This window comes from Limulus polyphemus, unplaced genomic scaffold (assembly GCF_000517525.1).
Source record: "Limulus polyphemus unplaced genomic scaffold, Limulus_polyphemus-2.1.2 Scaffold455, whole genome shotgun sequence".
NCBI classification, from domain to species: Eukaryota; Metazoa; Arthropoda; class Merostomata; order Xiphosura; family Limulidae; genus Limulus; species Limulus polyphemus.
The window spans coordinates 561,528-580,459 of record NW_013666065.1 but is presented as its reverse complement, the minus strand read 5'-3'; the positions used below and the strand labels follow the sequence as shown (position 1 = coordinate 580,459).

General features: G+C 29.9%; 1 protein-coding gene across 1 annotated transcript; it reads right to left on the bottom strand.

Annotated features, from left to right (window-relative positions):
• Positions 1–320: 320 nt before the first annotated feature.
• On the bottom strand, positions 321–18,203 carry LOC106458393 (CD63 antigen-like). The gene is made up of 7 exons (XM_013917902.2): positions 18,011–18,203; positions 14,987–15,175; positions 10,456–10,530; positions 6,085–6,168; positions 4,865–4,993; positions 3,386–3,469; positions 321–1,480 (listed from the first exon to the last, which is right to left on the bottom strand). The coding sequence occupies exons 1-7, from the start codon at positions 18,071–18,073 to the stop codon at positions 1,424–1,426; spliced, it is 681 nt and encodes a 226-aa protein (XP_013773356.1). The 5' UTR covers positions 18,074–18,203; the 3' UTR covers positions 321–1,423.
• Positions 18,204–18,932: the final 729 nt, after the last annotated feature.

Sequence of the window (18,932 nt, the reverse complement as noted above, 5' to 3'; positions counted from 1 at the left end):
AATAGGGAGTAAATTACGTTAGTGATTCTATAATAATAATAATAATAATAATATAAAAAAAAAACTAGAATATGTTATATCAACCACACTACCTCTGCAAAATCCACTGCCAACAAGGTTTTCACCCAATAATATAGCTCACCAGATCTGCTGGGACATGACAGATTTATTTAAATGATATTAGAGATTGTGCCACTTCAAATAACCACAATGATACACATTTTTCATAATAAAGTAGTTTATGTTCCCAATATTTCACATTACATATAAATAATGATTGAAAATTGTATACAATAAAAATTGGTGATGTGGAAACTGACAGTGTTACTGGCCTTTAAAGAAGAAATTAACAAATCATTGCCAAATAATAATATTGGTAGGTACTTAAAAAAATAAATCTTGATGTTGAAATTGAAGAATTTGTAAATAACACATCATTCATAAAATAAAACATTATTTTGTTTTAATTGTTTTGAATTACAATTATTAGGTTTTATCAAGACAAGTTCCGAATTATCCTATACAGGTGCTGTGAACCAAATAATAAAATAAACACACAAAAACTGTGATTAAAAAGAATAATTATTCTTGAAAATAGTGGAATTCACCAGTAAATGTACTGTATATATTAACACAATGTGCTGTGAAGATTTATTCAAGAAACGCAAGTCAAATTATGAAAAATGTATATATTTATATACATTTGAGTTTATGCATGGTCAAGGTACTTAAAGCAATAAAGAAATACCCGAAGAAGATAATCTCTGGTGATTCATCAACACAAGTCATTAAATCTATTCATGAAGTCTTGAACCTAAAATTATTTTTGCAGAAGTTAAACAAGTTTCATTAGAATCATTTATTCTAGAAACTGAATTGAAAACTTTGTTGTAAGTTTATAAAACCACAATTGTTACTCATCACTGCTATATTAACATCATTTGTGATCATACCAAAATGTTTTGTACAACACTACCTTAGCAATAATTAAATCATGCAAATAACAAGAAAATTCTGTTCTGACTACATAATCTTCTTCCCACATATTAATATTTTACTGAGTACAGTGACTGAACAAAGTGTTTAATAATGAAATTTTTTTTATAAGTAAACTGCCTATTCTAATTACCAGTTGTTTCATAGTTACTTCAATTCTTTTAAAGATTTTGAAATCAAGTTACTAATATTTTGCTTTGTCCTTAACTTCAAATATTTAATATTTTACAGAGATAATTCTAGTTGTTTCAATTCAATAAGAACTAATTCTTTAGAGCCTCTCTCTTGATTTTTCATTAAACATTTGTAAAGACATTCGATGTACTATGAATTTAAGAGGAAAAAAAAAAAAAGACTTGTATTAAAAAGATAAGATGATTTCTCCCCCTCCATGTAAAGTCATGTCTCAGCAAACAGAAAAAACAGATTAATATCTTTTATCTTTATCACATGCCAGGCAACAAGCAAAAGTGATTCCAAGGAGCTGTAAATATAAAAATGAAAGTTTTAGTTAAAACTTCAAAATGACAGAAAAATTAAGAAACAAGCTTTACTGCTGTATGTACAATAACTAGAAAATACTAGTATGTAGTAGTTTATTTCAGAATTAATTTCAAACCATAATAAACTAGATTTTATAATCTACGTTACCTTTCCATCACAATAAAATATTTTTAACAGTTGCTAAGTTTTCAAAAGTTATGTAAAATACTTAGCAGACTACTATGATGACCAACAGTTATCTAACAACCTATAAAATGTTAAGAGACATTTCAAATGTATTTACAAGAATGATAAATTTAGATATTTTCAACCCAGTAGCCAACAAGTAGTCGAACTATTTTCTTGTATATAAAACATATATAATATCATTACTGTTACAAGCTTTTTATGCAAATTAAACAATTCCATATTTTAACTCTAACAATGATGCACTTTTAAAAAGTTACATTCAAAATCTAATTAAAATCACTTTGCTATTAATATATTTTAATGAAATTATCATCATCAAGTACATTATACTTCATATTATTTTAGTTTTTTTTATTCTTTTATTTCAAAAGAATCATAGAAAGCAATAAATCTTAGGTTTGTGTCACATGATGCACAAGGTATAAATGATGTCAAAATTTGGTGTGAAGTATAGCTTTAAAAATAAGGAAGTAGTCATGTACGTTTAATTCTAGAATGTAGTTTAGTTGACTCTTTGAAATGTATATTTCAAAGCACTTTCGCTGAATGCAGTTGAAACAAGTCTACCCTCAACAGGTGCCACATCCACCTTCTATACTTAAGTTGAACTTTAAAATTACATGTATCTTCAACATGCAAGTATTTACAGTCATTAGAAAAGCTCATTTTACACTATAATCCAACAACGGTTATTTTGAAAATGGCACCAAGCCATCATCCTCAAGTAGATTACCTGCTTGAACTATTGTTGCTTTTTCACAATAGTTCTTAGGTTCTTTCTTACCTAAATGGTATAGTTAGAGACAGTTTAATTATATTTAGGTTTTAAAATTCATATTTGAAAGGTTTAATAATTTTTATAAAATAACCAAAACTTCCCCCTTGTTCTGCAAGGCATATGTTACCAAGTACGTATAAAAAGATTTTGCCGGAGGCTAAGGTATCTCTGCTGTTCATACCATTCTATTGCCCACGGGTACCCATTGACGTATCAACATAAATAATAAATGGTAAAGAATAGGAAATGAAAATAAAACATTAAAAATAAATTAGGTGAAAAGGTAAAGTTGTGAAATTATACATATGACCAAAAGATATTTTTAGATTATGCAAAAATATAATACAAGGTATGTACATATTTCTACTTATTAATTTTAAGCATTTCCTTGCAATGTATGTTGATGATAACAGCTAGAGTTAGAGATATGGTAGAGAAAATTGAAAATAGATATTTACCTTCAAAAAACAACACTTGATACTCATTTAGGAGGTTCTAGAGATTAAGTAAGTGAAACGTGAAAACTATAAAATAATAATTTTATACTAAAAATTAGTCACCTTGCAAGTGAGCTATTCAGTCTCCTGAGTGCAAATAACTATATTAAATAACAATTTGTTTTTTTGTTGTTTTTTTTAAATCAAAAATAGTAAAAAAACTACAGTTAAATATTTTTTCTCAAACTACATACTTTTCTGGAAAAAGTCTTAAAGTTTTAAAACAATTTATCCACTCATTTTATTACTGGAACAAAATTTAACAAGAGTTATGTAACATGCTTTTCTTTACAGCATGTCATTGTCATAGGGTTAAGAATAGGGATATTCATTAAGTAATTTGTTTCAAAACAATACCACCCATGAGCTGGTATTTGAAATAAACTGTTCAATTTAAAAAAAAAACATGTGCTTGACTGACCTGAATAAAGGCTATCCCAACTCCAACACCTCCCAAGATGTATACTTTATCTTCAAGAAAGTCTTTCAAAGCTTCAATACATCCCTAGAAAAAAATATTATTGAAAATGATGATATATACTGCAATGAATCATATCCATCACAACGTCTTTTCTAATAAATTTGTAGAAACCTTTATAATTGGCAAGTGTAAAGAATTACTGAAAAAATGTTTTTAATCTACAGGTATACATAGCCAAGTCTTTCGCTGGTATTTTTAGAATTTTTTTTTAATAGAGCTACATTCAAAAGTTAAACTATTATCAATGTCAATAAACTTGGCATCAAGATGTAGTTTATATATTAGCTTCCACTGTAAAAATAAGTAGTACAATATGCTGTTATTCTGGAAAGAAAAAAAAGGGAGAGGATAATTGAGATTTCTTATATTTCAACCAATCAATTTACTTAACATTGTTGAATTTGCTAAGGTAGAGAAAACAAAATATAGTTTTACTGAAGAAAAATTTCTGATAGTCATTTAGGAGGTCATAAAGATTATGCAAATAAAATTTTTTATTTTTAGCATGAAAATCACTTTCAGACTTGTCAGATTTTGAGTCACACAACTAACCACTGGAACCTCTGAAATGAATATCAAGTTTCTGGTGAAACTATTTTATTTCAACCTTATCACCAGCTGTAGGAAAATTAAATTTACATTAACAATTTCATAAATATGAAATAAAATGAACAATACTTCTTTTTCTCATTTAGATAGATTATTCTGCTGAATTGATAGTATTCTTACCTTAAGTTTTAACTGTTAACCTTTTCACATTCATTTAATTTTCTAGGCTTTATTGCTGTTGTTTATACCCACAGAAGCAGTAATCCTTCCATTATATGCAATAAATTACAACAGTATATCATTAACATGTTTCATAAAATCCAAGATCAAAGTGCTTACAACAATTTATCTTTACGAGTACAAACTAAGTGTGCTAGGTCTCACTCAGTGATGTATTAATTAGCAGTATTTTCTCATACAGAAGCCATCAAAGTTTATGCTGTTGGGCTAATCATATAGAGCTGCCTGTCATGAAAGAACAAGTAATATGTACATTTGAACATTTATAGCACCAGAAGCTACAAATCTGGTGAAGTTCTCTAGCAATCACACCGTCAAATAAACTAATCCTGAAGATGACAAATCAGGCCAATAAAATTAATTGATAGTTAATCATCCTAATTTTATTTTCAAAAACAATGGGGAGGAAGAATAAATTATAAATTCTCTACATCTACAATTCCACTGTGGGAAAGAAAAAGGATCTCAATGACCCCCCCCCTCCCCCACTTGTCACAAGATGGTTAAAGAAAGTCTTTGGAAATGGCAATTCCTAATAGGGTTGGGCAGGGATGAATAACTAACAGTTTATATTAATTGGTCTTAGCTTACACCTGAATAGGATAATTACTGCTTATCTTGCATACTTACTTGTTTATGCCAATTATCATCTGAAATCGTGCAGTTCTCAGCTTTGGCATCACAGCAAGAAGGTGGAAGATTGCCATCAGGATATTGATGACTCCAATCAGAAGCATTCACAGCACCACAACATTTCAACTACAAAGTAACAAAATTTGTAACCAATATAAAAGGGAAATACAACGTTAATTTTAAAGTAGTATTGATTTTTCAATTTTAATTAAGTGTAACTAGAATTATAAAAGTGATTAATAGGAAAATTTAGATTAATTACGTGTTTTAATAAGGGAACTATTTCATTTATGTAATTTACGTTTTCCTCGGAACTAAAAAACAAATTGAAAGGTTAAATAATTTTTATATTAAAAAACAAAAAAAAAGAAAAAAGTTATTTTTGATTGTTATTTCCCATTTCAAGTTAAGATATACTTAAAGTAATTAAATGGCATCTATATGATAAGAATAAGCTGTCACTTTTTCTTCTTACTTCAGGCATTATAAATGTGGTAAGAAAATAAAATACTATTTTAACAAAATTTAGTGTATTGTTGAGAGAAAAAAGGACCATTATGAAGTATATACTAATATTAAAATGTAACTGCTATAGTAGGTTTTACTATTTTTCATATCTTGTTCTGTAAATTAAACTTAAAGTATCAGAGTTAACACCAATATCAAAACAGATTTGATATTATACACAGTATTGTGATAAATTATGAAAATGCACAGATAATACACATACAGGAAGTACAAACAATGAATCACTGCAAGTAAGTGAACACTACATAACCATAGAAAAGGTTATCAAATAAGTTTAGCAATGAACTAGTATTTGTATACGATTTAAACAAAGCTGCACACCATTTTTTTTTAAGTCACCATAAATATTAGCATGCTATCGCGAGATACTTTATTTGAAATGCAGTGATACAAATCATCCAGTTGTTTGGTTGCTGTTTGATTTAGTTTCCATATAAGGTCATACAGCCTTAATAATACTCACTGAAATTTTGTGCAGTTCAAGCATCAGTTGAGTGTTCCATTGGCCATTTTGCCCCCTCATAACCAACAGTACCAGAGGCAAGAGTGAACAACTGACAAAAATTTAATTAAGTATGACTGATTCAAGTGTGAAAACTAAATGCATGTAATTGGAAGTGCTACAAATTACAGCACATTACACACACACACATACATACATACACACACACAAAATACAGAATTCATACCTCTGTTTGAATCTTATCCCAATCATTTTCAGTTGCATTTTTTTTTAAGTCATCTTGCATCCCTTCCTTGATTGCTTTTTCTACCTGAGAAAAGAAAAGAAGTTAAATTTAGATGTTGTTTCAAGTAATTTTATTTATAACTGGATATAATTGAATAATTAAACTTCATATACATAAACACTATATAAACTATGCATTAACATACACAACTTAAAAATGTAAATTTTATACTGTTACAATACTTTAAACTAAATATTACTGCTGTCGGATGAGCAATAGTTTAAAAGTGGTATTATATAGTTTCAACATTTCCGAGTCTTGTCGAGGCAAATGGCAAGCATGATCATCTTTAAGGTCGTTTTGGAATTATTCAGTAACTTATTAAATGGCAAATGTATTTACAATTTGTATGCTAAAGCTTAAGGTGTACCACTCAATAACTTCTTTCTGCCCAAATTTTATGGGTTAAAAAATACAAACGGCTGGGAATTCCACCTACTTCACCTTCAGCGTTTTTCACAAGCAATGTACATGTATGCATATATAATAGATGGCATAGTAGAAGTAATTTTAGTTTACTTTAGGGGAAGTATGGAGCTTAAATACTTATCACACTATTCCTAAAGCATGGAAAAAATATATTGTAGTATTGAGGTAAGATTATTAAAGATTTTAACCCTACATTGCAGAACTTGCTACAGTTAGTTTGGGTGGTGAAAAAATAAAAATACAGTTTCACTGAATAAGAAGAAAAAAAAATCATTAACTTAGAAGGTCCTAGAAGTTATGTAAATACAGTTGAGAACTACAGGATGAAAAATATATATATATATATATATATTATTTTTTTTTAACATCAAAAATCACTTTCCAAATTGGACTATAATCTCACTATTTTAATACTACAAACTTAAAATTACAATAACTGCATTACACTTTAAATTTTGCAAATTATACTTACTGTACTCACCTGAACCTATATATATTGTCATGTCTTTTGGAACAGCACAAAAAAGAGGAAACAATAAATTGAAATTAAGATATAAATATATAGAATACAACTTCCTTTATATCATTACAACTGGTGTTAGCTTTTATTAGAAACCTTTAAAGACAAAGCTACTATCTTACTTAAACTGTTAATCTACATGCACAATTGATTCGTTTTATAGTTACTCTCTTGGAAACAACTGGAAGGAAACCTTACACATTATAGGCAACTACTTGAGATACAAAAAATTCTAAATTTCAAATAAGTTTATTAAGAATGTAATAAAATCATGAATCCTGCATTAAAAACTGAAGAAAGGACTTTGAAAAAAAAAAAAAAAAAAGACTTCCTTCAAGTTAAAAAAGTAAAGAATAGACCTTAAATTGTAAATATTCCTGTGTATTGGTTCTTAAAACGATAAATATACAATAGTATATGCTACTTCTTATGAGTAAAAGCCAACTGAAAACACCATTAGACACTTTTGATTTGAGTTTACTTACTTGTTCAGTATAATTTTATTACAAATTAAAGCTTTTATAGTAAGAAAGATTTATTTTTAGAAGAGATACATTTCAATCACTTGTGCAATCATTCTTAAGTATAGAAGTGTAATTGAGAATGATTGGACAAGTGATCAAAATGTTCTAAAAATGAATTTTCTTATTGTAAAAGCTGTAACTTGTAATAAAATAATACCATTAGATATAGTTGAGCACATGACATTAAAAAGTCAGGATGCTTACAAACTAGAATTTCATCAGGTGGCATACACTGGGATGTTTCATTTGAAAAAAAGTTCAACAGTTAACTCTCACTAAGGTTTCAGTCCCAGGCACTGACCTCTTAACCATTCTGTTTGTTATAGTCTTCATACTATAACTTTCAATATTATGTATACCTTCATAAAATTTGAAAGACTTTTAGTTAGTATTACATGTTGTTTGTATACAAAAAGTCAGTTTTTAAGTGAAGTATTTGTACGAAAGATTTGTCTGTGAATATATCAAATATTCTTCTTTTTAATAGTTCGAGTGCAAATTGAATTTTAAATTAAGATTAAAGAAAAAGAAAAAAAAAGTTAGAAAAAATATCAAGTTCTCATTTGTATAATCTTTAACAAAAAATATTTATTTTGATCAGTAAAACTATATTTTATCTATTACCTCTTCCCTAATAACATTTGATTCTTCAGCCAGTAGACAAAAAGTGTAATGAAAAGTTGTAGAAATCAGAAATAAAATGAGCAGCTGTGCACTTTTTCTTTATTATCAATCATGAAGTTTCAAACTATTTCTCTTGAGAGTTTGAACTGCAAAATATTTCACATTTATTTTCTGCATTTACTTTACTGTCAATGACTGAAGTAAAAATTTGCTGAAAATACAGCAACATATCACAATTTGTGTCATTACTGTTTATGTGATACTATAATACAATAATCTTGAGAGTAACAAAGCATCCGTGAAGAAATAAGCCAAATTAACCCCCTGCTCCGATAACACGATGTGGAATTTATCGGTTTATACATTCTATAATGTTTATAATGAGAATTCCCAAGAGTAACAAGATTGCACTTTGAATCTGCAAAAATGTTTATATGGTTAGAAGCTGATCCAATAAACATCACAAGTGTTTCAGTACTGGTCATCTTTCCAAGATGTTTGGAATTTAGCAGTATATTATATAGGCAAAGAAGGATATTATTTGTGCACTTGGTTATAAGATCCTATTTCCCTTTCAGCAAACTTATTCATCTACTAATAAACACTATTTATTCACAGGTGTTTAAATTTTAGTTATTTTTATAAAATATATAAGAATGAATAAAAAAATACTTCAAAAATCAACAATTGAGTACTTAGTGTCATGAGATTTTGTGCCAGTGCATGGTAAATGCTAAGCCTTGCCATAAATCTCATTTATTCTTCTGAATGGAGGGTAAAAAGATCAGTTTTTGTGGGCTTAAAATATACATTTTAGAAAACAAAACAAAAATTATAAACTTACTATTTTAGTGCACACAAAACCACTACATGGGTAAGAGGTTCTCATTTTATATTCTACCTTGTCTATATCTCATAACGAGTTTCTGATCCATTAACGACTGTACAAGTTGTATGGTAGGCGCAATAAAAAATAAACTGAGCAATAAGACTATAGAAGGTGCTATTTGAAAAAAGAAAAATTTATATTTAGAATTTCTATATATTTCCTTTTACATTAAGATTTGAATTAGAAGCTACATTTGTAATGTGATAAATGTTGAATAATTAATTGGCTTCAAACTGTTTGTGTGTGAATAATCTCTGATGAATGAATGATAATAGTATAAGAAGCATACACTAAAGAACACTCATTATAGAATCAAAAGAAAAGAGAAGGCCTAGACTGACAATTGTCAGAAATTAGTTCTCTGTTTATGGTAGAAAATAACAAATATTCATAAAATACAGAGGTTTGCAAAATTGTTCCAAATTATTCAAACATAATTATGAACTTATCAAAGATTACTGTTGTTTCTTACAAATAACAACACTCCAAAGTTAGACAAAAAAAATGTAACAGACTGTACTTTAAGGTCCTTTACTCAAACAAATAATGTTTCCTGGTATTAACATACAAAAATTCATAAATTTAGTTTTTATCAATATACACTACATAATGAAAAATGCACTTTTGTTACAGTAAGGTTTCTGGCACTGTATGCTTCTAATATTATGCAATTACTTAGAATTTGGATAATTAGAAAATTTGGGGACAGTACTGAAAAACTTAAGTGTTTGAATAGTTCTATAATTAGCTATATTCATGAACAATTTGTACAAATTTTCTTACTTTTGTTAAAACTGCAGAGAACAATTACCGAATAATTTAACTGCTTATATTAATTAATGTAGCATGTTACAAAAAACACTTATGTCAGAACACAGTTACATGTATCTCCATCTCCATACAGGCTAGTTCATGTAGTTAAAACTTCAAAAGCATAGGAGTCAATGGTTAACAATACAATTCATCACAATTTATTCTTTCCTTGCTTGTGTGTGTGCTCTTTCATTTGTATTAAGGTCTAAAGACAGTACATTTTTCAGTAGATAAATATATAGACCAATTAGAAAAAAAAAATATTCTAACACTAGCTCTGCATAACATTAAGTTATTTCATTACTGAGAACAAAATCACAAGTTTTTACATTAATCAATGTTAAAATTTGAAACTTGTATTACACCTGAGCAGTCCAATTCAGGTAACTGGCTACCCAAGGTTCTAAAATATGAAGGGATCAATTTGTTTCTGAACACATTAAATGTCACAAAGAAGCTCTCAATCAGATCGATATAAATAAAATGTTCTATTTTAACAGATTTCTACTTACATCTTTTCTGTAAACATAGGCTGCTATACCTGCTGCTAGCTCCACGGCAAATATGATGAAAAGCAAAACAGCAAACTGTCAATATAATTAAAAACAATTACTATCCAAATCTATGGAATTATACTGAGAATGTTCCATAGAATTTTTTTTTTTTTTTTTTTTATGACAGCTTAATAAAAAACAAGACAAGATAATGTACATAGAAGTCTTTCATTTCACAAGAAATATTTATTCCAAAGTAAGCATTTTATATTCACAGTGTACTTAATTTATTGTAATGAAATAAATAAATTTAATTAACCCACAAATAGTTCATACATGACTACATATACAATATTACACTTTAAAGACTAGACAATTGCAAACACTAAAATGAACAACTTATTTTACCCGTCATTCAAGACTTAAAACTGAGGTTTGAAGTACAGGGATGGTGTAATACAACATTTTTTTACTAACACAAATGTTTATCTGTAAAAATGCTCACACATTAACATGATTAAGACAGTTTTTGTAACATAACCTGTGTACTTTCAATAAGAATTCATAAACTTAAATAATAAAAAAAAAGTTTTAACTATTTTTTTTTTTTTTTACATATGTATTGTTATTAAACTATTTCAGACTAAACGTTTATAGAATGATAGTATTTCATGTTCTGAGAGAATGTTGATATACAGTGTAGCAGCTTTTAAAACCCTTCATAAAAATGTCTACATAGCAAACTAAGCTGACAATAGGAAATTATAGCAATAGATCAATGTGTTGCTTTGAATCTGTTTTACTTCATGATATAATAACCTAAATTAATTTAGGTATGTTAATAATGTTATGACATTTTGTCAAATCCATTACCCAATATTATACCGTGGACCAACTGTTTGATGGTTGTATGTATATGTTACAGATCCCCCCCCCCCCCCAAGAGGTGATTCTCTCTTTTCAATTTCACCTCTGATGAAAATGAAATCTTTAATATATACATACAGATCAATATGTTTATTTCTATATGTATTAATAAATCACATTAAATATAGGTAGGTGGCTACAGAGAATCCAAATTTATCAGGATTTGTCTTCCAGTTTTTAATAATTCTGTTGCTACTTACAGCAAATGTACTTCAATTCTTTATGTTTCTTAATTGCTTATAACACAATGCTGATAAACTTAAATCAAGCTGCCACTTCCTTGAATTCATCTTCATATAATTGTGTGCTTCCACATTGATGAAATCAATTCAAAACTGCTTTCTCACTGTTTTATATGTTGCTCAGTGAGTACTGAAGGACTTTAATCTTATCAGGTACTTATTATCCACTTTGATGCCTCTAGTTCCACTGATGCTTTATATTATAAGCAAGAGTTGAAGGCAGTCTGTGCAACTGCCAGATATATGTACAATTGCTTCCATACAATTCTCATAGTTTGTCTTCAATAAAAGACTTTGATCACAAAATAAACAAGTAATAATTTCTCCATTTCTTAGCTTCCAAATAGAGCTTAATTATGTGATATGCTAGTAATTTGGCTATTGTCACCCAGCACTTTAATGACCTACATTTCTTTACCTAATGGTCCACTACAATGTAGGCATTTTATGGCAGGGAAACTAGTGAATATTCTGGATAATAAATTTTGGAATAAAGCATTCCATCATTATGGTGGTCACTGCTCAATAAAAGGTTTTACTTAAGGCCTCAAATATAATCTGGAATTTTTTTGTACAATTGTTCCTTTTTTCTTTATGAAATTCATCTGAAGAATATAATTCAGTAAGATTACTAAAAGAAACCAAATTTTTAGAACTCCATGATGATTTAACAGAGCTTTGACAATGTTCGATTTTATTAACAGGCATTTTTTTTCTTACAAGCAATGGTTAGCCTTGCTGTTTTAGACAGAGCCTTTGTCACTAGTTCCCTGTTCTGAATATTTATGTAGTTTCTTCTTTTGCTTTACAACTTTGTAAAGTAATTGTTTTTTCACTTTCAGGTAGATGTTTGATTAACAAGGCCAAACAAATTTATACTGGGAACTGTCATGTTGTACTTAATGAAAAATATTTTTTGCTTGTTCACTAATTTTTTACATGGAAAATTATGGTTTTAGTGGAATGTTCCAAATTTAATTTTTCTTGTCAACTATTTGCCACATGTTCTTGATTGCAACATCCATTTTTAATTTACTAATGAATCAGACCAGAGTTCAGCAAGTCAAACAACTTTGGCAAACCCTTGACCACCCAGCAAAAAATACAAGGTTGGCCTGAATGGAAGGGCTCTGAATTGGTAGACCCAGTCCTCATGGACAAACCAAAGAAACAGACAGGATGCAGGGGGATATTGAGGTATGCATTGGACAAGTTGACCTTTATACCCATAAGCCTGGAGTAAATGCCTAATAGAGAGATAGGAATGACTCCATGGTAAGTTGAGGAAGGTCTAGGTAGCAGTTCAGATGGAAAAGACTGATGATCAGCCACCAGTCCACTTTGGGACAACAAACAGGAACAAAATCCTTAAAGGGACTGAGCCACAGGTTCTATAGCATCTTTGAAAAGAAGGTTCTGAATTGCCTTAAAAAGTTGCTGGTTAGATATGGGATCCTAAGGTGGGAATGGAACTGCGAAAGGAGATAAGGAAGGAGGTGTATAGAAAAAAAAAAAGGGAGAGTCCTTCTGATAAGGATCTATAATAAAAGTCCTTCATACATGGACAAAGCTGTACAGCATGGTTACTACAGGTCCTGTACCAACCAGATAGTCACTTATACTGTTGGCAGCTGATGGGTCGGCAGCAGATACTACAAAAATTGGCCTCCAAAACCTGAACTGAAGAAACAGGATGAATGTATAGAAGCAGGGGAGGATTGAGACAGGCAAGGGAGGATAGGGAAGAATAGAGATGTGCCAACTCCACACAAGACTCCAAGGACTCAAGGATACCCCCAAGAATGTACTGACACAAAAACAGTTGCCATACATGAATCTCAATGATTAGGGGGTTAAACATACCCTTGTCAGAAGGGCATCCATTCCCAAAAGATCTCAACAACACATGAGTCAAGTGTGAAGGGACAGGGCCAAGAAAGACAAATGGGCCAAAATGGACAACAGTAGGGAACAGCTATCCCCCAAAACCCCTCAGGGGAATGATGGATAGCCTCAGACAAAAGGTGAAGGAGGGAGACTAAAGTAAAATGAAGGTGAAAGAACTGTGTCTGAGAGAAACGCACACTCCTGTTACAATTCTCTACCCCTGGATTAGTCTAACCTTACTTCTCAACATGGCACTCAAGTATTTAGGCATTTTTCCTCGCTGCACTTTGAATTTTCAAATTTTGCAAAATATTATTGCTTTTGAACTTAGTTTTTTAACTTAAATGTTGATCTTCAATAATCTAACCAGTTCAGCATGAGTTGTAATTTTTTTTTTTTGACGATTTTGTTTTTTCTCCCTCTTCCAATTTTGGGGTCCATGCTAAGCATTTTGCTGACCAGTTACATTTGGTGATCAGCATGCTGTGTCCCTCTTGCTCTTTTAAAGCTCATATTTTGGCCTACCATCAGGCTTTGAATCCTTCATATGGATTCTCAATAGTTGAATTCTTTAATCCCAGTTTGGGGTTTGGATCCTGATACCTCAGTCCCTGTCATGCTATTGGAGGAGGGTTGTCACATGGTATAGTGCAGCTGTACCACACTAAATTTACTAACACAAACTGTGCATGATGTGGTTTGGAGAATTATATTTAACTTTTTTCATACTTAGTGTAGCAAGTTAAAATCTACACATGTTTAGAACTTCACACACACACACACAGTATTTACAATAAGATTTAATCCAAATCGATAACTAAAAATAAACCATCATAAATGCATCAAGTTATATTTTTTCATTACTTCATTCTTGTTCAATGTAATTACCAGCAGCAATAGGTTATTTCACCTCTGTCCAAGGTCTTTCAAATCATAAAGACAGGGATTCTGTGAATCTTAAACTACATGTACAGACAAGCTGAGAGAGGGCAAATCAAGAGTTAAGCTGTTGTGCCACTGGTTTTTGTAGAGTTGTACAAAAATATGCAATTATAAAGATACCAGTATCTTTTTCATCTTTTTACTAATGTTTCTTTTCTTGGAACATTTTAATCCATTCTTTTGTAGATGCATTCAAACTCTCTGCTCATACCTCAACCTTTCAAAGGATGTGGGAACTTTCCATAAACATTTCTAAAAATAGTAATAATTCTGAAAAGTTATGTTTGAACTTACTTGTCTGGGTTATGCCAGTTTCTGAAAATACATTTTGATAACTTTACCAATAACACTTGCTTAGACTGAGCCAAACTGCATTTATCTTATTTCAGTTGGTATTTTGAACTATTTATTAACCTTAATATTCTTATAAATATACCTTCCCTCAATTTTAAGATACCTACTGGTTAGAAAATGCATAAGAAACTGCTAATTGCAAGTACATGCATTACCTTTGCTCTTTCTAGTTCTGATTAATGTTGTATTATACTTACTGTCATTAGCATACAATAGTTTTCTTTCCAGGCACCACAACATCCAAGGAAGGCAAGGACAAAAACAATGGAACCAACTATGATAAGCATGGTAGGTGAAGTTGTATTATTGTCAACCATGAAATCTGCATACTTTGTGATGTTTTTTAAAGACAATGCTCCTACTACTATGAGACCAATGCCAGAAACCTGAAAGACAAAGTTTGTACAATATTAGACAAGAGTGTAAAGAAAACCAAAATGCAACTGTTCTTCCAACAACAATGCAAGATTCATTTTAGAAAAATTATTTTTAGCAATAAAATTACTTAGGGAGAAGAAATTCTGCTATGACTGAAGCTTCCCTCTGTTATTACTTCTTTGATTGCAAGTTTTGTAAATTAGGTATATTATTAGTCTCAACTGTTCAAAACTTGTTTTTGAAGTTAGGTCTTCAAGTGAATTTTAAAGAAATAAAATTTGTTCTTGTACTATGGACTTGGTATTATTTTCACCAAATAAAAATTCTAATGACAATAAGAAAAAAACCTCTTTAGCGCAAAAATCAACACATGATCACAAGACATTCCTATTGTTGCTATCTGCAAATGAAATTGGTAAACATGAATAATAATAATAAAAAAAAAAAAGACTGCTGATCTACCCTCCTTGCCTACACTAGTGACGAGCAATCTGCTAACAACAGAGTTGATCAATAAGTTGACTTATCACTCAACTTTGTTTAAGTTCTCATATTGCTTGTTTATTTATATACTAAGATCAAGGCAGATGAAGCAAATAGATTTTATTATACATGTAATATCCTGTCATTACTGATACATATTATATACAACATTTTTATCAGTTATGATATTTCATATAATGCAATTTCATGCTTTTGGAATACATTTGGCTTCTTACAGAGTCATTTTGGTCAATTTTACTGTCATATAGTGATGAAGAATCCTTTTCTCCCAAATTTTATAAATTCTTGTTGAAACTTAAAATTTCTATTATTTTACATAAAGATTTTAATGCAATATATGGAAACTATGGTCATTTCAAGTTGAAAAAGTAATGAGGTGAAATTAAGACTTATTTTTGATGGATAATTAAATTTTGGGTTTTAAGTGTTCAGGTAATAAGAATACCAATCATGAATGAAGTTCAAGTAATAAACAAAAACCAAAGCTTCAAGTTCAAAGTAAACTGTGAGGCCATTACTCATCATTTATCACTAATTACTCATATTAACTAGTTAACATATATATACTGATAATAAGGAACCATTAAATCTGTCGAGGCTGTCTCTACACACCCACTCTTTAGTAAAAACTTAAACTTACCCTTTATTTATCAGGAAATAAACTCCTCTTAAACTCATAAAGTGCTGGTCTCTACTACTAATGACAAATCATTCCATACACTAGTTTACAAAATAACTAGTTTTAGGTTTTTACCTCAGAGTACAGGGAGAAAAAAAATAAATCATTAATCTTATAAATCATTATATTTCTTTTCTTCAAAAATAAGTTCTTAGCATTAAATCAACTTAGTAATAATCTTTTGAACCTTTTCTTAAAAATGTTATTTTTTAGATAAGGAAACCAAAACTATAGACAGTATTCCAAGTGATGCATACCTGGTGATTTATAAAGAAAATTACCTCTTGACAAGTATCAATGTCTATAAATAAACACTAGTTTTAACACTAGTACAGATAGATCTGGAAATTAATGGAATTTCATAACTGGTTATTCTTCCATTAACCTTGGATATTTAAAATAATTAGAAACACTAATTCCAATTAGCTTATTATTTTAGTGCATCATGACAATCAGTTAGGTTGGAAAACACTGAATTAATCATATATAATGAGAATTCATAATGGCAACATTTCAAACAAATAAATCAGGTTCATTAATTTTAATTAGTTACTCACTTTACTTAACTAATCAACATAGATGTTCATGGGTAACTGATTAATCAAGTTAACTGCCGAGTTTTAGAAATGGTGCACTGCTCTGATGACTTAAGTAAGACTTACCTACATTATAACAATATCCTTTTCTTCAGTCATGCTAATGTTTCCTATCTACACTAAATGCATGATCTAAATTATGACAACCTAGTGCATTACCTTGCACTTACTGTAATTATATTTTATGGTCATTTTCCAAATATATTAATTTAACAATTTATCCAAATCATTATGTAGTACCTCAGCAATCTTAATATCATACCCAACTTTAATAATTTAGAAGTGTCTTTAATAATATCACCATGTAACTAGAAACTAAAAAAGTACAAAAGAGGATAGACCTAAAGGCACTCCACCAGTAACAACTAATTAGAACAGGAACTCTACACCCATTCCTTCACTAAGTAACATCCAAGAAAATAACACTTAGTGACAAGATTTTATTAATTTATTTTCTAGTTTTTACAATTTCTACTACCACAAACTTAAGATTAACTGGCCTATAATTTCGAGAGAAACTTATTACTCCTTTCAAAAATCACAATAACACAAGATACTTGCCAATCCTCATACATATGCCCACTTTCTGTTGTTGATTTATCAAAAAATGAGTCACTAATATTTGTAATAAGTCTTATATCATGGTGTCAAAAGTCTCCAAAAATGAGAATCTAAAGTTTCATTTTATAGTTATTTAACTTTTAACTTAAAAGTCACCATGTAGCAAAACATCAAATTAATCATGCAAGGTCAACTTTTCTCCAAATTAGCTGTCAGGTTATAATTTTTAGTACAAGTCATTGTTTTAGTATAAAATAAGACAGAATTCACTTGAAAACTAGATTTAAGTTCAATTATAATTAGTCATAACATAACTGCCCGAACCCCGATTTTACGATTATGGCTATATGAGGGTCTCGGTTTGATCTATTCGTTACGATACGCCTCCCATATCATAGAATTAGAAATACATTACTTTTACTAGTAATAGTACTTAGAAGTATATTACGTTTATACACAGAAAAATGAAAATAACTACGTTTGGTAAAGCAAAAAATACTTACTAAAAACAAGAAATTAAAAGCGAACAACAAAAATTTTATCACCGCCATGCCACCAGATGCCATTTTCTAACTACTAAATATATTGCTTTACTCCTACTTTAACAGGCAACACAACAATCAAACATACGTTGCAACTTAACAATCACTTTTAAATTATTTTTATCCCACGCAAAGCTATTACGAAACATATACGCAATGCCTGTTGCAACATCACCGTTACACATGCGCAGTACTTTTATTGTTACTCTAGATTGTTTTTTGTTTTTTTACGAAAACCTTATGCTTTATTTAATTTTCAGTGTGTTAACTTTTTTAGTTTACATAATCTACATTTATTTTTAATGTATGTAGTTGTATAAAACACTAGAGCATTTACAATTTTAGCCAACGTTTTTAAACTTAAGCTATCTTGACACTTGAGTCCCCGCCCACATGACAATGAGTCAATAATGTACAGGCACAAATCGAGTAGTGACATGGATTGGTTTGAATGAAAATTATATTTGTAACATAAGTTGTACAATAAAACTATCAGAGGTTCTTAGTTAATGAGTAGAATGTTATTTGTTTAAGATATTTGCGCAAAGCTTGACATGAGCTATTAGCACTAGCTGACAGTTGTACCTATATTTGAACTGATATATTAAATTTATAGGGAAAGAAGTTAGTCGCAGTAAATCTTAGGCTACGCTTAACTTCACGTGATGAGCGAGCGGGTTACTTAAGGGTACGACATGAATCATTATATGAAAGTCTAGTCTAGGACTGGTTTGTCACAAATTTCGCGCAAAGCTATCTGCGCTAGCCGTCCCTAATTTAGCAGTGTAAGACTAGAGGGAAGGCAGCTAGTCATCACCACCCACCGCCAACTCTTGGGCTACTCTTTTACCAACGAATAGTGGGATTGACCATCACATTATAA